This window comes from Trichoplusia ni, chromosome 14, assembly GCF_003590095.1.
Source record: "Trichoplusia ni isolate ovarian cell line Hi5 chromosome 14, tn1, whole genome shotgun sequence".
Classification (NCBI taxonomy): domain Eukaryota; kingdom Metazoa; phylum Arthropoda; class Insecta; order Lepidoptera; family Noctuidae; genus Trichoplusia; species Trichoplusia ni.
The window spans coordinates 1,172,637-1,199,268 of NC_039491.1; the positions used below are offsets into that span (position 1 = coordinate 1,172,637).

The 26,632-nt window shown below is 33.9% G+C and overlaps 1 protein-coding gene across 1 annotated transcript in view; it reads left to right on the plus strand.

Annotated features, from left to right (window-relative positions):
* The first annotated feature begins 7,919 nt into the window (after positions 1-7,919).
* The window catches only part of LOC113500589 (opsin, ultraviolet-sensitive-like), a 31,206-nt gene continuing 12,493 nt past the window's right edge, over positions 7,920-26,632 (plus strand). The window contains exon 1 of the mRNA XM_026881444.1: positions 7,920-7,951. Within this exon, the coding sequence (XP_026737245.1) occupies positions 7,941-7,951 (11 nt within the window). The 5' untranslated portion in view covers positions 7,920-7,940. The remainder of the gene's footprint in view (positions 7,952-26,632) is intronic.

Genomic DNA, 26,632 nt, shown 5'->3' on the forward strand with positions numbered 1-26,632 from the left:
TATACGATAATCTTATAAAAGTTGTTTGCATAAGTTGATACGTGCAATATACATACGTAGGTATAGGTATGATGCATATGTTATATGTGATTTTTTTTTGTTTGTTTCAGTCTTTTAGTGAAATAGTTTTTTGACAGGTCGTCTTATATGTGATAAGATAAAGTTATTTTGTGTTTATATTCTCTTTAATAATGTAGTGCTTGAAAAAATTGCGTGGATATGAGTTTACTTTTACTGATTTTACGTTTCAACCGATGCTTTCGACTACCGCAAGTGTTGCCCGGTCGCCAAGCCACTAAAGGACAATGCATGTTCGCGTTAAATTTTAACTTTCTGGATTTATATACCGGATATTAACAGCGTATTACACGTCATTCTGTAGCCATTACATAACATGACGCGGACGCGGTCAGCTCTCTCCGCGGATCGGAGACCGTGTATGTTAATTGAGTATGGAAGGTACTTTAAATTATGCGTTCTGGCCTTATTTTATCATCCTAGACAGTTGTTAGAAATAGGTAACAGCCAGAAAGTTTGGCACCCTGTTTTACTAAGTCACTTGTGTTGCCCGGGTAAGGGAGGTCACAGGAGGTGACACACATAGGTAGTTGCTCCAAGTAAAACACTGGTATTTGGCTACACCTAGTTAGACTGAAAACCGATCGCAATATAATTTCAGAAAGACTAGGCAGACGATAATATTCGAGTAAGTAACAACATCACTGTTACAGCTAAAACTACTACGGGTGCTATTACTTATATGATGGACGAACATAATATTTTTTATAGTAGATAACTATCGTGGGAATGGTTAATTATTAAATAATGCAACGGTTTACTCACGCATATTTGGGATTGCCCGACTAGTTTTGACAGTTCGATTCGCGATCTTAAAGTGTCAGCCTATGATTAAGGACTGGACCGATTGGATCCGAAACTAGTCGCGCAATCCCGATACATACGCGTGAGTAAACCGAGCATCATTTTATTAGGATATTATAATTGTATATGCTATATCCGTCGTCTGCTTCATGTTAGTGCCCGACATGGCATAGCTGAACTAATCCAAGCATAAATACTTGTTATTTATGTCTGCTCTCATGACTGTTGGCTTCCAGTTCACAATTATTTAATTTACTTGTCAACACCAATATCGTTGGCAAAATATCAGCCTAATTAATTCCTTCTGACTGTATTTTGTCACAGAGATATGTTACAAGATGATATTTACATGTTTAACAGATTGTTTTCGTGTCTTCTTTGGATGGCTGTTATTAAGAGTCAGTTTTGTATGTCATAGTTGTGATGCAAGGGCGACTTGATACTGGAAATAGAGTAAAAAAATTACTAATTTGTTAGATGATTTTAACGTATTTTTCCTAATGTGTAGGTACTTTATAATAGTTTTTGATTAAATCTTATGGTGGTGGAGTAAATCTTATCGGGCATTATACTTGCGAAACTTCTATCTTTCTATACAGCAATAAACTTTAACAATCCTTGCTTAACCTCGACCTTTTTTTTTTTTACAACGGCAACAGATATGCTTCATTAATAAAAAAATAATATCTAGCCATCACAGTTCCTGAGATACAGCCTGGTGTCAGACGTCCAGGCAAACAGACAGCGTAATAGGGTATCGTATTTACCCCTTGGATGCTAAACACAAAAAACAAAGACTTTCTCCCTACCTTCCTGTCAAAAACAATCTCATCTCGATTTTTCTGCGAGAACAACAATGATTATCGACTGCTAAATGTTTGTATTGTAATTGGATATTAATTACAAGGCTATTGGATAATCAGGGGATTAACTTGTCTCCAAGCGGCATTGTTATTTATGAATAAAGAATATTGGCAAATTAGGATCAATTGGAAGTCAATTGGGGAGATTGGATGTAATTGCTATTGCTTTCGATAATTAACAAAATTTTGTTTATTACGTGGATTACTTCCTGAAAATGTTTTGAATTTGTTGTTTAAGACTTCTTATACACCTAACGGGTTTTGCGTGTAATTAGTTTTTAATTTTTGAAGATTAATTTTCATGGTGTACTTTAAAACGTTAGAAGCATGGTTTTGAGCATGCATAGAAGATTTTAGGGAAAAACTTGCACAACAATCGCACAGTACTGAAAAATCATAGACTATTAGGATGGAAACCAATCTAGTAATAGTTGTAGCACAATCTTCAAAAAAATATGTTTTGATACAAGATGTTTTTTCCTACTTCACTGGCACTTCCATTTATCAATAAAAGGCTGATATCCAAGGATTCAATAAACTGTCTCTCATGTACAAAAAACACAATATTTTATACTTATATTATACCTACCTGCCAAGCGGAAAGGAAGAGACCTAAGTTAAAAAGCATACTAAATGTAGTTTGAAAACTAGGCGAAAGTGAGCTTGAAAATCTTTGTGAGTATGGTTTTGATTAGAAAAATAATATTTTTTGTGATCGTTACTGCTGAGTACGCGGATTTATATCGTGATTCAATCTAAAATTATTTATTTACAGTTACATGAATCCTTGTGTCGTGTGACATTTCACAAACATTCACATCTCTTGTAACTATAGCCTGGAGTTGGAAACTGGTTTGACTGAAGCTTAATTTTTAGCTGGCATTGTGACATTGACAAATGAAAAGATTACATTATGAGAATACTAAAAAGGGTAAATACCTGAATAGTGTCGTGTATTTTCGAAACCTTACATGCTGTAACTGCACTATTATATTATTCTATGACTAAATATTTTTGTAGAATTAACAGCATAAAAAAATACAAATACTAAAACTTAAGTTACGTCATTTGCTTTTAAGACCGTGACGTATAGTTTATGTTCACTCAAACTCCGAGTTGTTTGTGTACAAATGAAGGCGTAAACAGGAAAATATGTATCAATACGATCGGTATAGCCATTTCTGTTTGAAATATGCTATTTACATGCCCTCGGGGCGATGGATGACCGAAACTTTTTCCGATTACTTCGTCGAGTAAACAAGCTTGGATTGTAGATATTAATTAAGATGGCAGTTGGTTGAGTTAACGAGAGGAGTAAATGTTGTCTAAGTAGATTCGTTTTCGTCTTTGCTGTCTTTCAATTGTTTTTGTACTAATATATAAGTCCACTATAATGAACGATGGTTGCCATTTGGATACATAGAGATTGAGACTTCAAGAGTCCAAAGCAAACTTTTTTGAAATTTGTATAGAGAAAAAAAATGCTTATAATGTAGGTACCAGATACGGCGTTAGTTTTTGGAACCTCTATACATTTTTGTCTTACAGCAAAGTAAACTGTATAATTAAATTTTATATTGCGTAAGAGCTACATTTATAGGTAGAATAGTACCACGAGGTACTCACAATTAGCAAGAAAGTAATGTGATTGGACATACAATTCCTTTCCAAGGACCCGTAGCTTAGTATCAACGAAATAAATGTTCATCAAAATTGTATTAAGTTTTTATTTTGAAATCCGTTGATTTAACGATTTTTATATTTATTAATAATTACAATTTATAATTACACACATTTTGTGGTAGGCTTTCATTATAATGAAAGTTGATAAATTCTGGTATTGAAAACCAATTTTGATATAAATAATTAAATACATACCACACTTGGCTTTCAATACTATATGTAAAAAAGGTTTTAATCCGGACGTAACATACATATTACACAAATAACTATCGCGTGCATAAACCAAATAACGAAGGTTTTTATTGGTAAATTTGTTCATCATCTTTTTTTTTACTGTTTATCTGTCTATTGGCACTCTTAGCAAGCTAATTTTAATTTATTTATTTTTGAGATTAGCCTAGCTTATATATTTCCGATATATAGACATTCCTCTAAGTTTCTTTTCCGCTATTATGAAATAATATTTATTGCATAACCACAATACGAAAAGAAGTAAAATTATTCGTCTCTACAAAACATCCTTGAACTCAGCTTGACCATACCAAATCCCTACAGCAAAAAGAACTATTGCCTCAACGTTTCCACATCATTTGTTTCCGTAAGAAAATTGCAAAAAGCCTTACAAAAGTCTTTCTGGCGGAATCAAGGACGAATGTAACAGATTTGGATATGACATACTTATACTATATGTGAACTTCGACTTCGTCCGAGTATTTAATTTCATGTGTTTTAATTTTGGTTCCTTACAAAACTGTAAAGATACCCACTTTTAACAGTTTGGGTAAGGAATTCCTATTACTAAGGCTCCGTGTTTAAGCGTCTGTCCGTCCGTCTGAGACCAAGCTGCATCTTACAAACCGTTATAGCTATCCAGTTAAAATTCTCATAGATTACGTATGTCCACTGCTATGACAACAAATTAAAATCTAATTTATGATCGACCATTTTTTTACTTGCCTTTTCAAATATTTTTTTACGGAACCAACATTATTAAATTTGAAAGCTTGTATTTTGCTCAGAGGGCTTACTTCGTCTGTCAATCAAAGTTTTATACAAATCTGTTTAGACGGTGTGGAGATCAGTACCTACATCAAACAATAAAAATAACCCCTTCCACTAATGAAAACAGAAGAGTAACAATAATAATTATAACTATTACAAGTAATAATATCTACGTAAGTATACATTTAGTTTCTCTCACTGAAATATGAATAGTAAAATCTACGTGGCTCGGAATAGGAATATTATTTTTATATACCCACTTAGCATGCAAAGCTTGCGCTTACATTTGGTATTTTCTTTGGCCATGTTTTCTTTTCCTGTATGAGACTTTGAATATAGTTTCTTACATCAATTTGAATATACTGTGGAAGTAATAAACGAAATGTGACTGACTAGTGATAACCGAGTGGTATAAACCACCACGATAAACCCTCTGAGCGTGACGTGTCGCGGGTTCGATCCCCTTGTAGGATGACCATATGTGTGATTCACGAATGTTTGTTCTGAGTTTGGGTGTATTGTGCATGTGACTTATATGTTGCTAAAACCCCGCGGAAGAAGACTAATTAAAACTCTTATTACTTTTTAAAGAAAAATAAAAGATTAAAAATAAAACAGATTTCTAAATTTTAGATTTTTTTTAATGTCTCGTAGAATTTTAGTCTAAAAATACTGGTACATAATTAATCTTCATCTGTTCGGGTGCTATGATGCCATAGCCAGACAGATAGATAGACACGTCAAACTTACACTCTTTTTTCGGCGGCTCTATATAAAAAAGTGACGTGTGACGATATACAGAGGTTTCATTGTCTTAATGATATATTATGATGCCACCTAAACTCGGTAATAACATGTTGCAGAAGCGAGACGTACTTAATATAAGATAGAACATTGTCCCTTTTACACAACTGCAACCAACTAACTTTAAAAGAAGGAGAGACCCCCAGGTCATTGTACCCAGTCATTTCCCATTAAAACTATCTTTAGAACTAAAGTTAATCAATCTAAATTCTACTGTCATTAAATTGTCTTATCAAATTCAAATAAATTCTAGTTTAAACGAAAACTTCGATCATTTCTAATTTATAGCTGAATTTTAACTAGGAGTTTCAAACTTTATAGATATAAATCATTCTGTCTGTCAATGAGACTGAAAACAGTTAGCATTTTTAAATGAAAATCTATTTGTTTTTCGTACTTTTTTCACGGAAATTCAGTTTCCAAATAGTAAGAACAGAAATAACATTGAAATCTCAGGAATGGCTTATTACTAAAATCTGTTCAATCTCCTATAATCTGTTTACTCTTCACTCAGTCATTAATTAATCGAATACTGTCAATTAAACTCTCACATTAATCGAATTACCTACCACTCTGCACAAGGATACTCTCATCATTAGATACATACGATAAGATAATGATTACCACTTAATGTGTGTGAAATTCCGAGACATTTTGAATGCGAAGAATTTTACTAATAACTGGAATAAAATATTTTATAATACAAAACTAACCAGTAGTTTCTTCTTCTCTGTTAGACCCGATGATACTTAAATACTTCACCTCCTGGAAGGCAAGGAAGTCTCTCGTCGCCTCTTTAAGAACTGCATTAGAAAGCTTTGATCTATTACTTTCTTAATTATTCGAAAACGGTTTTATTAAGCGTATTCATTAGGATCGCCTGTCTTCATCTAGACTGACCATCGGGAGTCCTATATAAACAGCTGAACTCTCTTGAGGCAAAGTGGCCTCTTTTCTACACAACTGCAAGAGTTTTCAAACTTAAAAAGAAAATAGAGTCATATGGTCCCTAAGGTATGAAGGACATAAATATTTCATGTTACATCGCTCTAAGAAATAAGACCACCAATTGTGGCACAATCTATATATTTATTGTAAAAAAAAGATGCTCTATGTATCATGCCAATAAAGTAGAATTAAGATTAGTGCACATTGATAGTACAAATGCTTGTTTGTATATGTGATTTGAATGTATGTGCAACTCCCCGCGATTTATGGATAAAAAGAATTTGGGGATGTTTTTTGTACACATTTGTAACTAAAATAAAATTATCCCAAAACACCATTTCAATGAATGCAAGACCGTCACGTGCAATCTTAAAACAAAGTCCATTTTCTGCAAATAAATTTCAAACAATTAAATATTGGACGTTCCATTAAATTTAATAAATTGCCGGATTCTAATTATGTGTACGGGCCAACTTGTAGTGACAACTGCAAATAGTTGGCTAAAGCTCAAAATTAGTTGACTCGCCCCAGTAAATACCGTACTGACAACAAATATGGAGAGATATATGTTTTCCTCATTTAACAAATAAATTAATGCTATTAACCCACTCGTAAGCACGTAAAAGCTACAGCAAATTATAAAATTTATACAATTTATTTCTGTTAACTCATTAAATTCGAATGATACATTTATATTTAATTAGTGTGGCTAATTTAGGTAGAGCACTATTGAATGTTTAAACATAAAGCCTACCAAAATGCGCTATGCTTTTGGTTTTTATCACAAGGTTCAGCTACTTTAATTCTAGGGCTTCTGAATGTAGATTAATCCGTTTTTTATATTTTAAAAAGAGTACACTAAAACATATCAATTTGTTGGATCATAAATTAATAACAACATAAAAGCTTGACAGTTTTCGACCTAGTTTTGTCAGATGAAACGCCGTGGATATTAAAAAATATAACTATTGCTGAATCAAATAACTCTTGTTTTACGTAGCGTGAGTTTCATTTGATAAACTCAACTTCAAGGAGAGCTAAGCCATCCATTGGATCTATCGATCAAACTAATAATGTCCTTATTACCCGACAATTCTATACAGATTCTACTAAAAGCCACTTTAATCCACTTAAGCATAAAATTACTGTAGTCCCACGGGAAAGGTTAAGCATTCAGTGTCTTTAAGTCACCGACGACACAAATAGACCTGGTGCTCTTTGTAAACCATCGCATTTCATACGAACGACACGTCGCGATCACAATATACAACGGAAATGAAATTAAATTCGGTTGTGGCATTACTTTGTGTGGCAATAATATGCTATAGCGATAGCAGAATAGAGAATGCGAAACTAAATAAAAAGTTCGAGAAAATTTGTTCGGAAGATGTCTTAAACATTATTTATTTAGAAACTGAAAAAGTCCAACAGATGCATTTGAATAGGATGAGCCGTTCTCCGAACGAAACGAGAGCAGAAACTGCATATAGGATAGCAGTACAACTCGAGTCAAACCTCACCAATTCTCCTAACACTTCGGCTGTGAACAAGCACGCTTTATTAGTTGAGAACTTCAAGCGAATTTGGCCCGTATCACAATGGAGAGAGTACGGGTTTTTCTTTGACGACTATATAGATTTGATCAACGAACACTGGCTACAATTCCCGCCTCCGAGTGAATCGTTGCAGAAAACTTTGGGTGGCTTCTATATGTTGTTTACGACGCTCGGCTGTTGGGGCAATGTTATTGTTCTGCTCATGTATCTGAGGTAAGAACTTCATATTTATGTGATTAAGATAACGGCAATACTTTTTGAAACTTTAAAATAAATGTACAATCTTAGACAGTGAGTTAAATATCGCGGATGGTACGTAACGTGTCTTATTCCGATTTTTGAACGAGATATCTTGGCTATAGTTAACAATGGTGAAGATGTCTGCCAATTACGCAATTGCCATAGATGATCTCAATTTACTTTTATGAAGTCTACAAATACCATGCAATCCCCATGACGTAACCCTTACAAGTGCGTTTATTACACTTATATCGCCTATTAAAACTCTAGTGTACAATATGAAATAGATCTCGTTGTGAGTGGTCTAGTGTAGCTATAGTAGAATACGGACGTCATTCGTTAAGATGGGAAAAAAGACAGTATGTGTTAAATAATAACAAATTTTCTAAATATAAATTAATTCCTTTGACTATTTCGTTTCCAAATCAGGTATAAAATTCCCTTTAAAATATTGATCCGTGGCACTGTTTAACAGAGTTGCGATATTAATATCGTTCAAATGATCAAACTCGGTCGATTGATTTTACCATCTAAAATTACAAAGAGCCGTTTTGACTGTCTAAAGAAACGAAATTGGTGCGAAGAGAAACGTCGAGAATTTCTTGATTAATATTCGTACCTACAAAGTAATTAAACTATGTTATATTTTTAATTACTTCCACTTGAAAAACAATTTAGATTAAATACTTTATATTAATAACAAAGAAAGTGTTTCGTAAAATCTCTGAATACCTATTAAAAAATAATTGTTAATATTGCCCTATTTATGTAATAATATAAAAAGTCAAAGTTAATATAAATATCTTCGGAGAAAGCAATGTGAAATACATCCATGTCGAGACGTCGTTTGTGACAAGAAGTAATAAAACATGTGAGAGCTGAGTTTACCCCACATTGACGTGTCTCTTTGCCAATTTCGTCCATCTAAATATAGCCGTAGGTACACAACATCTACTATTTTCGCTGGATACAGTACTCACAATATTTCCGTACTAAGAAAGTTCCGAGATTAGCTGTGCACAGTAAAAGTGCCGCATCCTTCGCACACATTTCTCTACTCTGTGGAGCACTAGCAACATTTTGTCTCGGAAACCATCGTGAGCGGTTGTGTCCTGTTAATTTATAGACTCCCGAAAACTGTTCCGCGAAACTTTAAGATTACTTATGTTTAATATTCTCATTTTAACTCTGGTCGCGGTTTCGAATATAGTTTACTGTTTGAACGTGGAATCGGGGCCGGGAATAAGCAACAATGCATTCCTTGATGTGGAAAGTGTTAAAAATAAACATAAAAGCAAATTATTGAGAGCAGTGGCGGTAAAATCGTTTAAGTGTCAACACGATTTCCTGTGGCGTTGTTTAGATAATTTAAAACAGTGGAAACGTAGACGGAGGTCCTCGGATTATTTTAGATCGGATTTTGACGACGAGGGTGATAAATTGAGAGTGACTGATGGGCTTGAATTGGAGACATATCAGAGTGAGGGGAGTTTAGATGTGAAGGCTACTGAGTTGAGTGGTACTGAGAGTTCGTTGGGTGTGATAGCTCGGTTTCTGGAGCGATGGCCAGTGAGCAAGTGGCGTCGGTACGGGTTGTTCTCGGACGACTACCTGCTGCTCATTAACCGGCACTGGCTGCAGTTCCCGCCGCCGGACGCGCGCGTGCAGTACACGTTTGGCAGCACGTATGTCCTCATCACCAGTGTCGGCATCTTCGGTAATGTCCTCGTCTTGCTCATGTATACAAGGTCAGTTGTTATTCAAGTTTATATTGCTAGGTGAGGATTTCTTTTGTTAATTATTTTTTACTAAAACTCAGCAAAGACTTAAAAGTGCGTGATCCATTGTATAAAACGATTCAAGTGTATACAATGAAATTAATGTTTCTTTCTTTTGTCTTGTTAGTAAGAACCTTTTACAAAGCGTTAAAACGCTTTTCGTTTAGATAAAATATTCTTAATTTTCTACTATTATCATCACAGTCTGTTTTGAAAATCCTCGTAGATTGCTTATTGAAAATAAAAATTGTGAAATAAATTGTTTTTGGATTTAGGTCTTGGAAATTAAATTACTCTCCACATATGTATATGTACGTAATTAATGTTAGAAAATGTTTTTCAATAAATAAATACTACTAAGTTCAAATAACAAGACAAATAAAATTTAGAAATGCAAATCTTATATATAAAAATCTTATCCGAAACAAGTAACAATAGAAAATAATCACAAAACACAACGTATTGTATCCTAACAACTTATAAGTCAAAACTCAAAAGGTACATCCCAAAGGAGGAGAAAAGGGCAATATTATACACATAAATATATTTTGGAACAAGGTCCTTCATAAGAATACATTTTCAACGTCCATTGTATTTTCAACTTCACCTATTTTATTTATAAAACTTCTCAAAACACAAATGGGTTTAGAACAAAGTTTTTTCTTACGTTCAGCAGCTGTTAGTGTCACGTAACTCACGTTCAGACTTCGTTAAACTGGTTTATTTGCTTATTTAATACTTTCGCAGAATACTATAATGATGTCGATACTATGTGTCGTTTTTTAATGTTAATATTTATTGAGATTGATATTTTTCTCTGAAATCGAACGCTGTCAAGGCGATTATTAGGACTCTTAACAAAAGAATACGTAATCACTACGTAATCGTGTCACGTTCTACTTAATTGAACTCCTCCGAAATGGCTCAACCGATTGTCGTTAAATTTTGTGTACTTATTGAGGAGCTCGTGGCTGTGCTATAACCGCATAAGTGATTCGATCACAGGTCAAGCTATGCTTGACGCAGTTGGTCCGTAGATGGGTGACCATCTTTGTCATAGCGAGTTCCTCCGTGTTTCGGAAGGCACATTAAATTGTGGGTCCCGGCTGTTATTCCTACATCTTTGACAGTCGTTACAGGTAGTCAGAAGCTTGAAAAAGTCTGACAGGACAGCCTAACCAAGGGGTGTCGTGTTGCCCAGGTAACTGGGTTGAGGAGGTCAGATAGGCAGTCGCTCCTTGTAAAACACACGTACTCAGCTGAAACCGGTTGGACTGGTAGCCGACCCCAACATAGTTGGGAAAAGGCTAGGCCGATGATGATGATATTGGGTAGGCCTAAGGATTGGACAACATCAATTTTTCATAACACTGGGCTTTTTTAATGGTATGTAATGTTTTTTCTTCACTAGTTATTCCCAAGAAATAATTTTATAGCAAAACAATGATCACAAACAGTTGATCATTAAACAAAAAATAAATAGTTTCTTCGTTAAACATCGCTAGCCCAAAAACAATTACCATCATTAGGACGATTGTTGTTTAGACCGACCTATCACTCTGTTGAAATCGAACTTTGTTTTCCAAAAGATAAAAACTTTTTCACAATGCTTGATTCGCAAACAGCCCCGCAGTAACGAATCCAAATCACATAATGTCCAATTTGCCCGACTCTACTCTACAGACTTTGTTACAGAAAACATTTTCCATTTCGCCCCGTTTCCTTACAAATTTTATTTTCTTATTAATGTTGTAAATAAGATTAGTAAATCTTTTGAATGTTATTCTTAGTAACTGCTTAGAATAATTAGTCTAATTTGGACGAATTAAGTTGAATTTTATTTTATTTAAATGAGGTCATCTTTTGCTCATGATTAAAAGCTTTTGAAAGCTGTGATATTAAGAATATAAATGGCATCTTAAAGAAACGTCAAAAGGAATAAAATATTAATTGGAACTCATAAAACATTTCCAGATAGGGACATGTGGCAGTCTTTTCTTGAGATAAATTGTGTGATATGACATGTCAGCAGAATGTGTTGTAGAAAAATATGAGTAGAGAAAATGTAATAGAAACCACAATTAATGGGTAACAACACCTGCTTATAAATGTCTCATTGCTGGGAAAATTACAAATGTCTTATCTTATTTTTTCTATGCAAACTCATAAATGCGAGTTGGACATGTGGATGTGACACTTAATGTTCCTTACAAATATGTAGGTAACAGATAAACCAATCGTTCAATGTTTATTTGACGCTCACCAACGCTTTTATGACTGCAACAACTGTTGCTTACTAATATTACTTGTTCTAATAGCGAGCGAAAAGGAAAACATCATATGTCTTCAGGTTCAACTGTCTACCTATCACGATTTATGAGATATTACCTGGTGACTCACGAATAGACAGGCAACGAACCCTTAGTAATAAGGTTTCATTGTTACGTTTAAGTTCAACAATTTCCATAATCATTCTGACGAATGACATACTATGATGATAACGATCAACGTAACATATAAACTCAATGATTTGAACTACTTTGCAAATATGAACAAGATATCTCATCTTGCTTTGTTATAAAATCTAGAAATCTAGATTCAGCAGAAACTAGGTTCTCAGTCGTGTTTTTCACTATATTTTTTGCCTGAAGTGGTCTACAGTGGCTTTGCTTCGGGCGTGTTTCCTACTTCACTAGACAAGTGACACGACTAAAGTAGCCTGGAGCTGAATGCATTTTACAGCGTAAAAGAAATAATACCGTCCAGAACTAAAGAGAGTGCTTCAACAATTTTCATATAATTCAATAGCGACATCCTTTTATAAAACGTCGTTGTCGTAGATGTAAATGAAATAAGAGACGTCCTTTTCTAAACGAGTTCTAAAAATGAGTTTCTATTCCCTCCGTATTATTAAGGTTTCGTACCCAAAAGGGTGAACACAGAACCCTGTGACTGAGACTGGGAAGTTATTTATTACAGGTGTTGTTTATCTATAGGCAATATAACAACAAAAACTAATTAAAAATCGAGGTTAAGCAAACTTTGGTGCGGACATAAATTTGACCATTTTCTTATATTTTTGTGTATCTTTATCCTACTCGTTCGGAAGCCATAGTACCGCAAGTTTAATTATTAATTCGAACATTAGATAGTAGAATTCCCTGTATCCCAACTACTTCCGATACATAATTTTTTACCAAATAAAAATCAGACCACCCTTAAATAAAAACGACTTGTTCGTATTATCATATTTTATATACAAATAGATAAGGCAGCGCTTTTCTTTTATCGCGTTGTTCGTAACGTTTCTGACGTAATAATTTCTGTAATGATTCTATAAGCTACTACTGGCACCCCGTCGGAGAATTGTCATTTCTTATGTAATTAATTTTTATTTTCTTTAACAAAAATGACTCAAGCTCTTAAGAATTTAATTCTGTACCAAATGTTTGTGAAAGACGCCCAGACTCAGGACATGCAGTCGTGGATCACACAAATGCTCGCACAGGGTTCGAACCCGTGACTAGTCCCGCAGAGGATACAGCAGCCCCTTGTTGTTTTAATATGTTACATTGACTAACAATGTCAAAAACTATACAAAAATATTAATTCTCAATTATTTAAACGTAAAGTCACGTAATCTAAAAAACAAATGCAAAATACGCATTTTTTTTCTGCAAAACTTATCTTTATGGAAATAAGAATAAAATACAGAAATTAATCTACCCTCTCCCTGTACCCTGTCACCTCAATATTGTCAAAATAAACCTTTATGATAATCGCACATTCAACATATATTATTTACGGTGGTTTCATATGTGACTCTGACCTTATTCTCTGAGTTATTTTACGAGGCAATTAAACAAAAGGTCGTTTACATAACTTTAAATACCTAAGGGAAGCTGTTTTGTCAGCATAAAAGTTATTTTTCCTCGTCTTTGTGATCACTTTGTCAGCGAGTCAAATTGTCTAATGGTACACATACATACATATATTATTATTAATAAAATAATCTTTGCCCAACGAAGTTACTTAATAATCAAATTTATTACAACTGTAATTAGTTCCTAATTACCATGCAAGATTTTACCAAATATAACACACATACGAAGTGGAAAAAAAGCTTTTGTTATAATTATTTTAACAATAAAAATATACAACCGACTTCAAACGAACTGCTGTTGTACCAAACGAAAGCTATTTAGCTTGAAATAAAAACAAGAATTTAAAAATCGGTTCATCCAGTCAAAGGTTGTGAGGAAACAAATATAAAAATACAACAAAATACCCATTTTTCTGAACAATAAAATAGATTAAGTGCTTTAAAGTTCAGAAGTGGGCGTTTGTGGCGTAACTGCGTGACAATAGTTGTAGCTAACAGTTACATCGAAAAACTCCCACTCACTACCCATCTTAATAGTTTCAACGTTTCAAACGGTTCAATAATGACGTTTTTGTAACTAAAAAATCTTCCCATGAAGCCGCGTTTATCATAACTCATACACAATCTCAGTAACATTACCAGCCAGTCTTCCGGTAACCAAAAAGTTTCAACCAGTTTTCTTTTCATTTCAAATTTTAATTAAAACTCCTTCGTTTGAAATTGAGGTCCGTATCCAGATTTTGCTAGTTAAAAAGAAAACAAAGACGGGAGTAAAGTTAGGGTATAAAGAGGATCTAACAAAGGCTGGCAAAAGGCTTTACGTATGTTGGACTGTACCTAATAATCTCCTTTCTTCTGTCTAAAATAGACTGTATTGTCAGATATGTCGGTATAAAATGGAATGAGCCGTAATATAGAGCAGTAATTTAAACCTTTATGATGGTTAAAATACTCAGGATTTTACCTGTTTTCATGGAACAAATATTCACGTTTCAAAAGCTCTTTTACACAAAACCTTTTGAATTAAAATACTACGACACTGCTCGAAATTGAATATTGTACAACATTTCTAGCAAAAACCTGTGAATTCGGCAAAATACAGGATTATTCACACTGTATTATAAAATTATTATCAACGAGTCGAAAATGATTTGGGAAGCCAAATATTTTCGTTTGAAATGATCAATTGTTTTCTTGGAAAAAATGCTTAGTTTCTTGTCAGTAAAAACAGTCAAACTATGCCAAAATACGATGTGTAAACAATACCTGTCTATAAATATTCCCTTTTTGGGCAATGTTCTCGTCCCGTTGATAAGGCATTATTCGTCACACTTACTCACTTGTGGGTCGACATTTACCGATTGCAATAAATAGAAATCATCCCTTACCTATCCAAAGCACACAGAGTTCCAGTCAAATCTAGAAGTGTAAGACGCAACTCGAAGGAGGCCTATATCCAGCAGAGCAATGCGATAGAGTTGATGATTTGAAAAGCCTCTATGGGAAAGAATAATAAATTGGTTCGAATCTATAAATATTTGCTAACCAATCTGATGCATAGAACCTCTAGGCCAAGGGCATTATTAAAATTAGAAGTTATCAAAAACACATTTTACGTATCTCAATTTTCGTAGTGTTATAACATCTGAATAATCAAGCAAACATAAACTAAGTATTATTTAGATAACTCAATCTTCATTGAAATATTAAATTTATAATTTCCATGAGATGAAAGCCGTTTAATATTACTACATATTTAACTAGTTGTTCCCGCGACTTCGGCCGCATTTTTAGACAAAATATATAAATCGCATAAGTCTACACTACGCTAATCGCAGAAATTGATAAGCGCGAACAGATGACAAAGGGTCAAAATCTCAAAATTTTTGAATATATACGGATTTTTTAATTTTTAGCGAACGGATTTTTTCTTCTATTTTAAATTAAATATTTATCTCTACTAATATTATAAATGCGAAAGTAACTCTGTCTGTCTGTCTGAATCCCTGGAAACCACTGGACTGAAAAGCTAGTTCTATATAGATTAGATTAGAATATTCTTTATTGTACACCATGGAATTACAGCAAATATAAATATATAAAACAAATCGTTTATGTGAGGTAGGTATAAATGGAGGGTTTCTGTTTGGCGCCCAACAAAATATGTCATGAAAACCTTTGCTATAGCATCAACAGAAAGAAATCATCTGTAACAATTACAAAGTTCTGGCTATAACGGTTCATGAGCTATAGCTTAGTCACAGTCAAAGGGACTGACTGATAGACAGCGGTGCCTTAGTAATTTTAGGTTTACCTTTTTTAAAAGTGCGACACAGAAAGCGTGTGTTGCTTTTTTTTTACTTTACAGCTAGTAGATATATATATTTATAGAGAATAATTGATACTATCAAATGAAAACCAAATAACTCTTTAGATATATAAAGACGTATACAATGTATTACGCGTGTATTATTAAGCGTCATCCTTTGTATGATAATTACTCAGCTATTATGAATCAAAAACACAAAATTATTCTGTTAATTGTTAATTATTTATTTGAATATTCTATTAATGATATCATAGTAAATAAATCAATTGAGTTCTTATCTATATGCAAATTTGAATTTAACAAAAAAGCCAATTTCAAAACTCTTTTAAAAATAATAGTTGACAGTCTCAGAGAGAGTAATAAATAAATATTTTGTTTAACAGCAGAAGATTAATGAGCTACCGTTTTTGCTTTTCAGCTAAAAGCTATAGCTTAACAAATTAATAGAAAAGAATCTATCACAGGTGTAAAAAAATGTCTTCGGCCGCTTATGCCTGTCCTTTTACAGAGTAGGGGTGGATTGCCCCTGGTAGATATCTCATCACATTTTAGATGAAAGTTTTCAACAAGACCTTTGCATGTTGGACCTACGTTCCCTGTGAACGCCTTTTAAAAAAGACCGGGTCTTTCTATAATATTATCCCGTAGAAATAATGAGATACAAATAATAAATAATTGTAGTGATTTCAGTAAATTTGTGGAAAAGGGATGCCAATCTACACCGTGTAGAGCGCTGTCACTCTTTTATAACTGCAATAATATTACTTAAGTGCATGATAATGATAGTGCACCTCCTTGCCTTTCCAGGCACTTTCAAAAGCAAACATTAATAGCTCCTGTTACAAGACTCCACAATTATATTCTAAAAACAAACACCAACGTCTTCAAGTAACCTCAAATGAATAATCACTTGAAGTTACGAATAGAGGTAACTATATAAGTCCATATACATATAACTATTAAAGCTGTATAGCTTTGAATATTCCCATTGCAACTGTGAGATGAATACTAATTGGCCGTATTTACAGTCTAATGAAAGCAAGATACACTGCACGGTGCTTTGAGTGGTTGTACAAGCAATTCAGTTCATGTTTTACGTCATTGCCCTTTTCTGCAGTTGGATTTCTCTTTTGAAAAGTAATTTTAGGGTGAGGCTACGCTGTCTGATCGTCTTTTGATAAACTGTGTCTCATGAAACGTGCCAGAGCTTTAATTTGCTAATCCTAATCTTGGTTGTTTAGGTGATTAGATTGTTAATTATTATTTTTCTACCTTCATGCTATTATTACTTCTTTTCTCCACCGACTTTCATCCTATTGAAGGACGCAACAGTTTATCCACGCGTATTTATCAGGATTGCCCGACTAGTTTCGTTCTCACGCACTGTGAATGATCTTCACGAAAGATACTATAAAAAAATCTAAAATCCTTATGTTTTTAAATATCACTCCATTCAAATTTTATCAATATCGGCTCAGCCGTTCTTATAGTTGTAAATTGCATTGTAATCGGGTTTGAAGTTACCCTAAAAATTTCAGCCTAGCATATCAGGAAATGTCTAAAAGTTGAATTGCAAAAATCCAACGAAACGACAAACAAACAAGAAAAGTGTGTGTATTAAAACCCGGGAAAATACGTACATCTTACTCTATAAACTTCAATTTACTTACACTTTTCATACAATACGACTACTTTAATACAAATTCAAATCGAAGCGAACTCCTAAATGGATACAAGATGAACAATAAAACACGATCAAATCTAAAAGTTTAATAAGATAGAACGGAATAATTGGGTTTAGACTCTGAATCGGTTCTTTGCCTTACTCCCAGGCGCATTAGTTAATAGTTATCGGCAATTCAGTAGTTAAACTTTGCAAGTAAGACGGTAACTGCGTTTTCGTTTGTGTAATCGCGACAAAGGATCTACATTTTGAAAGCATTTATTTTATTTAACTGCTATTGTAATGAGGTAATTGACTTTTTATCAGTGAATGGTAGAAGTTATTGGGGTTTTGTTTAAGTACCTAATGTGATGAACGATAATTTTTTTTTAAATAAATTATCACTATGAAAAATAAGTTTTTTAGGCTATTCCAGTGCAAAAAATTATCAAAATACATTCAGCAGTTTTAGCGTGAAAGAGGAAACATTCAAACATCCTCTAAATTTCCGCGTTCTAAATATTGGCAGCATACAAAACATCTTCTTTATAAAAACGTTACACGTGTCACAAATGTCTAAATATATTTTTATTCCAGCCAGTAAGAAATCCACACAATTCATATAAAAAAAAAACGTGCATTACCAAAATTAAAAACATAACATTCGAATTGTCGTTTGAGCTCAACGGGGAGCATTTATTAATAAAACGAGATTCAGAACATCCTTCAGATTAATATTTCCGTAACATCCAGTACAAAAGTCGTATAAAACATTTTACAATGTTCCAATTCGTATCTCTAACGCTGATCCTTTCGGTTTCCATTTCAAGGAACATGAATTGGTAATGTACGTTCTTTTCTTCCTTTATGAAGTAGATAAGATACCTTTAGTGCGTTCAGAACGGGCTCGTGAATGTGCCTTGTATGAAAATGTATTGGTTTGAATACCGTTGAGATTAAGATTGGTTTCGTCGGAGTGTTTTTGTTACCAACATGGCCCGAGAAAAACGTCTATAAATATCCCATTGCTGGTGAAACTAAATCTTGCAATATAAAGAAGGAATGATCTTTGATCAAGGATTTTATTTCTAAAGGCTCGCCAAGCCGTAACGTAGTTTTCAAAATAAGCTTTTTAATTAAAATACCCGAAAGACAATTAAAAATAAACTAAATCCGATGGTGTTTTTAGTGGAGGCCCTATGGCCACCTTCCGCCTCCAGCATCATAATATATTACCTCTTTGTCATAACATTACAACGCATATCAACAATGTTATAAAAAAGGCAATGAAGATGGTTGGGTTTATCAAAAGAATCGGCAAAGAGTTTAGGATCACGTCGTCATTAAAAATACTCTACAATGCGTTTGAGCGCAGTGTCGTGGAATATGCTTCTCCTGTCTGGAACCCCACATACGCTGTGCACATAGACAGGATAGAGCGCGTCCAAAAAAAGTTCACAAGATTACTGAGGTTTAAAGACCAGGAATGTCCTTATAGAGCTGACTACATACAACGGCTCAGTTTCTTTGAATTAGAATCGCTAAAAAAACGAAGAGCATTGCATGACCTCTCATTTCTTTATAAAATTGTAAATTGTATATCGTCCACCCCTGACATCCTCCAGAGAGTTAATGTCGACGTTCCTCGACATGTGCACCGCCGCGCCCGTACCACTAGAACATTTGCACCAAAATTTAGTCGAACAAATCTAGGTCAACACGCACCACTAAACAGAATGATGTCCCTGTATAACAGGGCTTCCTCAGACAACAGCGATATCGACATATTTTTCCTCCCAATGTCGCAATTTAAAGCTAAAATCTCGAATTTAAATATTACTCTGTGATCGGCTGCCTTACTCTACTTTTAAATTTATATGGAGCAATTTTATTTTTAGTTATTTTAATTTTGATTAATCTTTACTAATTTTAAGTTAATAATGATAATCTTAATTGTGTTATAATTACTTATTTTTTATATTATTTCTATGTAACTGTATGAAGCTAGCTTAATTTTGTCACTTGTAGCATGTTTGTAAGTAGTATACTGTAAATGGTGTGCATACCTGTAAGTGACGTATTTACATTGAACATAAATTATGGAAATAATGTTACAAATCGTAATTGTAAATATGTCGTTGGTTTGCCTTATCAATAAATAAATAAATAAATAAACATAATATTGAATTATCATTCAATACACATTGTCAAAATTTTAGCTTAATTTTAGAAAATGGATCAAATACTTATAATTTGCATGATTTGATTATAGACAGGCAAGAGACATGAATCTGAATAAAAACTTTTTATTAGATATCTTATCCATTAATCAGCGTAGCCAGGTCTAACAGAATGCAGCTTTATGTTCGTGCGAGATGTAAAACGCCGCGGGAGACGGTCTGGGCGTCGGGAGCCACGTGATGACTCTACCAACAGATATAGATGTGCAGAGAAACAGGCCTGTTTCGTTCCATTCTCGTTCCACCCTTGACTCGAAAGAGTTGTCATCAAGCTCTGTGAAGTCCATTAGGGCTGATGCCTGCTGGGCCAGCGAAATTGTCCGAAAGAGTTACCGCAGCCCAAGTAAAGAAGGGCAAAGGAACGAACATGGATGGGTTTTAGTCATTAAACCCAAAGCAACAGAAGTCATTTGATGATTTATTTAATAAAAAAAAGTAAAAAAATTAGGTATACTTACAAGAAAAAGACTTTTCAGCCAGAATAAATAAAAGAGAACTCAAAAACACTCCACTTACGTCTCACATTGAATTGGACGCTCACTAAGTACACTCGGACTAAGTGTGTCATTAAATAATCAGAACCAGATCCAGCTTTTTGTGTTGTCTAGGTTCTCTATAGAAATGTCTTGAATAGAAGTCAAGTGACACTTGCACAAACACTTATTACCAGTTGCTACTTTTGTCACTAAATGAGAGGGTGCTATTAAAAAAAAGAGTTCTCGAAATTCTTGTTTCTATTTAAAATTTTGTTTCAATCCCATTTAAATAGTGTACTAAGTTTTTTTATCAAGCTTAGTTTATAAAAAGTTTTCTGTCTTTAAGTATCGTACCCTCGTCATTACTTCGGATGCTTCAAAACTTAATTTTTAACGGCATCGCTTCTAAACGAGCCTCTTAGTTGTTAAGGGTCCGTACACAAAGGGTACTAAGGCTCTGCTGTCCAGCCGTGCGTGACCAGGTTAAGTAGGTGAAAAAGAAATTTTAGAGTAACCACAAATGTATTTGTCATACACCTTTATCTTTAGCCTATTTTGTACGAAACCCACAGTTTCGCAGGTCCGACTTGCATATAAACTTTTTTTTTAATGTTTTTTAAATCTTTTAACGCTCCTGATAAAAAGCTAAATAATTTATTTAATATTTACGAAAGTATTCTTATTTATTCAAAGATCTACAAAATTATTTCTGTTTCCGTGCTATACACATACTTGATACGATATAAATCGTCTGGTGTCATGTATGCATGCGACGGAACCCGCTATTTCTCAAGAGAGAACAACTAAGAATTAAGGAATTTCCTTCTTGTAAGTAACATCATATTTATAATTTTCTTGACGTTAATATAAAATATGACTCGCCGGCATCTCGTGCGCGCATGATAATAATAAGTTTTCCTCAGAATATTTCTAATAAACTTTTAATTAATTTTCTTAACAAAAACCTGCAGACGTCTAGAATTAGTGATATGGAAATAAAGCATTTATTACTTTCATGAAACTGTTAATAACTTCTTTATAAATGGAGCAGTTGCCTGGGATGGAATCAAGCGCCTTGAATTTACATTAGAGCGATTTGTAATGTGTATAGAAGAAAATAGTATTTTGCTTACAAATGTCATTTGATAGGTTTACTCAAAGAATGTGTGTATGAATGCTATTTGAAAAGTCACGCCGCATGATGTGTCGCAGGTTCGATTACCGCGAAGGACAAGCATCTGCGTTACCCACTGAATATGACTTAAATGTTTGTGAAATCCAAACGACACAAAAATACATCCCTTAATAGAGTTGTATTAAAGAATAACAAATCATTAAAAATAAACAGAAAGGGAAAAATGTTTCAATGAAATACAAACATGATCATACAAATCAATTTCATAAAATAATAGGGAACGAGTTCACGACAAATCCTTTCATCGATATACGATTATGTTTATATCAATGTATAGGTAGACACCAAATCCACACTCGTAATAAAACCTGAGAGCTTACAACTCTCTTAAAGTAATGTTATAGCAACTGAAAGAGAGAGATGCCACTTTACACCGTGTAATATGCTATCTTGCTTCCGCCACTCAATAATCTTTCTAATATTATAAATTCAAAAGTTTGTATGTATGAATGTACGGATTATTAGATTTTTGTTCCTCTTTCACGCAAAAACCACTGAACGGATTTAGATGAATCTTGGCACACAGATAGTTTATGACCAGGATTAACACATAGGATAAGTTTTGTCCCGATTTTCTGTTTCCGGATCATTTTCCATTTGTAGCGGGCGCACCCGCGTACAATAGCTAGTATTACTTAAATAGGTGGCTTGGATCCACATTCGATTCCGCAGTAATACACGGTGTCACACAAATTATTTGACGTTGTTTGAAGTATTCACGCACGATCTTCCTTTCTAAGACAATTTTGTATAAAAGCATTTTTACACAATTGAATGAATCAAAAATTGTGTTGCCGTAACATGGTTTCCTTTGTCAAGATGGTAGTTTTACTTTTCCGTAATGTTCATTGAAAATTTAGTTCAAAATATTCTGAATATATTTTGTCACTTAAAGGTGTAATTTAAAACATTTTTTTTGTCTATTGTGGTCATGTTATGGTATCGAGTATTATAGTCGTAAGCACGATACAGATTCGATTCCAACTCAGGAATAGTTCGAATGTTATTTTGTAAAGTTACAAGTACTCTTATAACTTTAAGTACTAACCATCACTGAAAACCAAGATGAAATTTAATAGATTCACTATTAAACTCAAAATTTTGAAAGACAAGCAAGGCTAACTATAAAGAGCATTAATTCAAGCTCAAACAACTCCCAATGTTTTTGTAACATTTAACACATTCTGAATGATAACTCATACCATTGAAACTTCATACAAGGTCTTACAGCAAACATAAGTATGACCTTCTATATAAATATAGTTTTGTTATTTATCCGATTCCTTCACCGTCTGGCAAAGTTGTGAGACCCTCTTATTAAAGACGCACGCTGCATTAATTACGCGAGAAGAGCTTAAATATAGGTGAGAGATATCGAGACGAGATTATTTGCGGTTAATTTTAGTTTCGTTTGATGAAATGGATAGAGAATTAGCTATGATCAATTAAATGTTTTTTAGGGTTTGTATCCAACAGGTTAAAACGGAACCCTAATTCTGACACTCCACTGTCTGTCCGTCAGTTGTTAGGCTAGATCTCAGTAACAGTGATAGCTACAAAGTTGGCATTTTCGGAGATCATGTTTTTGTGTTGTCGTTATACTGGTTATATAAATAAATCGAGGTTAAGCACCTTTTTTTTGGTTAGGCGGGGGATTCCTCATGGACACCCACCTCCTCGGGGGAGGAAGTGGGTAGTGTCAGACTCTTACTGACTAAACCTTAACCTACTACAGTCATACTACAGTCTACAGTCATAAATTTGATAAGTGGCCAATACTTTTTTTGTTCTTTCTTTTTAATATTTACTGTTTCTGTTACGCGAGTCTGACTCTCAGTTGATCGCCTTGAAGTGCTACTGTTATAAGTATATTATTAAACACGACTATCCAGTAAAAAGAAAAGTAATGTTATCAATGATCTTGTTTGTGTGTATGTAACGATACATACATTATCCTTACACCATATTTAATTTACATGCGTGGGTTTCCTATATTTGTCAGGATCGCCGGACTAGTTTCAAACGAACCCTTATCATGAAGTTTCGGCGCTGACGGGTCACAAGTCGATCGATCCCGAAAAATAAGCACTAGTCAACCGTTGTACCATTTAAGTTGTACATAGCTTACAGTCCAGTTATCAAATTCTCGACTACACTAAATGAGCAACCTTAAATAAATCTTATCCCCATATTCATAAAGTTAAAAATAGACATTCTAAGAAACAATATGACAGTTTTCATTCGTCGGTGACCTTTTCACCCGCCGCTGAACAAATACAAGGGCACTTATCGAGGACGAGAGTAATTACTTATAAAAGACAGCTAGAGATATTAAAATATGAAATCTTTTATACATTCAATGCCTTATCAAATATCTACGTGACGTCACAATCTGAATGGCATGTCTAAATTGAAATGGTCATTCATTAGGACTCATGTAGAGAAGAACAAAGTAGATTTTTTATTATATTGGACTTGAGACAAAAACTAGGTGCCTATTACAATTATTTTGAAAAAGGAATATATTACGTATTCCCTTTTGAAATACGACGTTCGCACTAAGGTATACTATAATTCTTTTGTCGCGGCGATTTGACAAATATTTCAGTCACAGGTTGAAGACACTCAAGCTCGAAAGAAACATTCTTAGCTTCGGGATGGTGACCTCTACCACTGCCACTTGACTATTATAGCGTTTGTGGGGAATATTTGTACGCATTTGTAGTAAAATGTGTCTTCTTTTTACATGTTTCTAGTTTATTCCATTGACATTAAATATTAAAAAATGGTAGTTACGATCACTATTGCTTACTGTCGTGGAATGGTACTTATTGACATAGGTCAGAGATCTGAATCTGAGCTGTAAATTCTACCTAAATTAACCAACATTCCTGAAAGTTCCTGAAACACGATTCCATTCAATATTTGATCAAACCCTGCAGCGCAGTCTATTATTAAGAGTTTATTAGTTTGGATAAACAATCAACTATTGATATTGTGTAGTGCGAGCTTAATTTGACTATGCAAGTACGCCAAATGCTGGAATCGAATGATGGAATGTGAAAAATCACGGTTGGGCAAAATATAGCAGATTCCATTGTTCGAAAAAAGAACAGAGGTAAAATATTTTTTACTCGGAAGGTAAAATGGTTTGTGCTTCGTAAAGGAATTTACCGAAATTCGCAGAACGTTGAATTTTATACTGAAATTTTAATTATTTTAAAGTATTTTATTGCAAAATGCGAGCACTACATACTAAACTGGATTTTCAACTGTCATTGTATGAATGGTATTTTAACGATCCATTTTGAACAAAATAAGTAAAAAATGTAGCCGTTTTCTGCAGTCCGATAACAGTGTATATAAACAAAATCAAGCCGGTACGGTGTGAGTCCAACTCGCTTCTTTGTCCGAACAAAATTAGTCACCTACATTTTTTTTTACCTTTAAAAAAGTTGCTTTTTCATGATTTTTATTTTCACTATCTTTAACTTTAACATTATAAGAAAAACGTAATCTGTGATATATATTTAGCTATCACGGTTCACGAGATTCAGACCGATGACAGACGGAGACGCAGACAAATAAATCCTCTGTAATACGATTCCGTTTTTACTCCTAGAGCAATGAAGCTTGCATAAACTTGCACTAACCCAAACTACGCTACACAATGGCGCCCTAATCTAGCAATATCTCAGACAACATTCCGTGCATATTAAACAAGAAGGTGAACCCAACTAATAAAAGTGAAAAGTCATCGGAATATCAAGCAGGCGACTGTACTCGTTATTATCTGTAAGCGTGCTACAAATTTTTAATACCACGTTTTCAAGTTTACTGAGTTTTAAGTATTATTTTAGGAGATCGTTAGTGGAAATTTATTTTATTGGGGTATTGTCTTTAGCTTGTAAGAGTCGTAGCTAAGTGTAAAATGAACGGGTTTTACGTTCATTCCACTTCAAACAGCTAATGAACTGATGAATATTATTGTGGTTGTGGTAGAGTGAGAGCGCAATACACGGCGTAGAGCAGCATCTCTTTCCCACGCGGCCTTAAACTCCCTGGTCACACGACCTCGAGTCAAATAATCGTTCACATTTTTTATCCTTAGATGGAAGGTCATATGTAAATACATCGAAAACATTTCAAGTTTTGAAAAGCAGGTCATGCGATGAACTTTGTCTTCATGTGACAAACAGTCTTAATGTGATAAATATTGTCTCAAATAACTAAACTTTCAAAAGTTTCTGCTGGTCGGTGTACTTTAAAAGTCGGTCAAGAGAAATTCAGACTAACGACAGTAATAGTTCGGTAAAAATAGGACAAAGAAAAACAAATTTAAAGAAAATTCATCCATTAAGTTTCTGACCTTTACTTCGATTTGTATTTTTTTTTCTGGCAACGCCAATATGAATATATCATCTGTGAAAATTACATTAATCCAGCCATCGCGGTTCATATCATACAACCTGGACACAGACAGCGCAGCGGTGCCGTCGCAGACTATAAAATGTAGAGGCACGCGTATACTAAAAAGTTTTAACCCTTTAAGTACTGAACCCTATATAAAGATAATCTACAATTAGTGGTGTGAATCCAATAACTAGTAAATGTGTTTTTTTTGTGAGAATACAATAGTTATAGAATTGTTCATAAACAATGTAACAAGTAATTAATATACATTGCTTTAAAAGCAAATTTTCAAAATTTAATCAACTTGTATAGAAACTTTGCTAACGTACCCAGTTAGCAAATTCCATTGATAATGTAATTAATACTTTGATATTGACTTGTATACTAATTGGGACGGTTAAAACATATGTTAAGCTAAAATTCGATCGGTGTAAAATTACTAATTGAAATGTTTGTATTTTATGCTCCTACCATTATTAGACAATGCTTCGATTAAACGGCTCGTGGTTAAGCTATAATTGCACAAATAGTTCATAGTTAAGCTACGTTTGATAAGGTCGATTCCTGGATGGGTAACCATCTATGTAAATACGAGTTATACCATTATGGAACCTGACTTTTATTTATATAACTACCTCTCAACATCCCGGATTTTCCAATCCCAGAATCTACAAGAT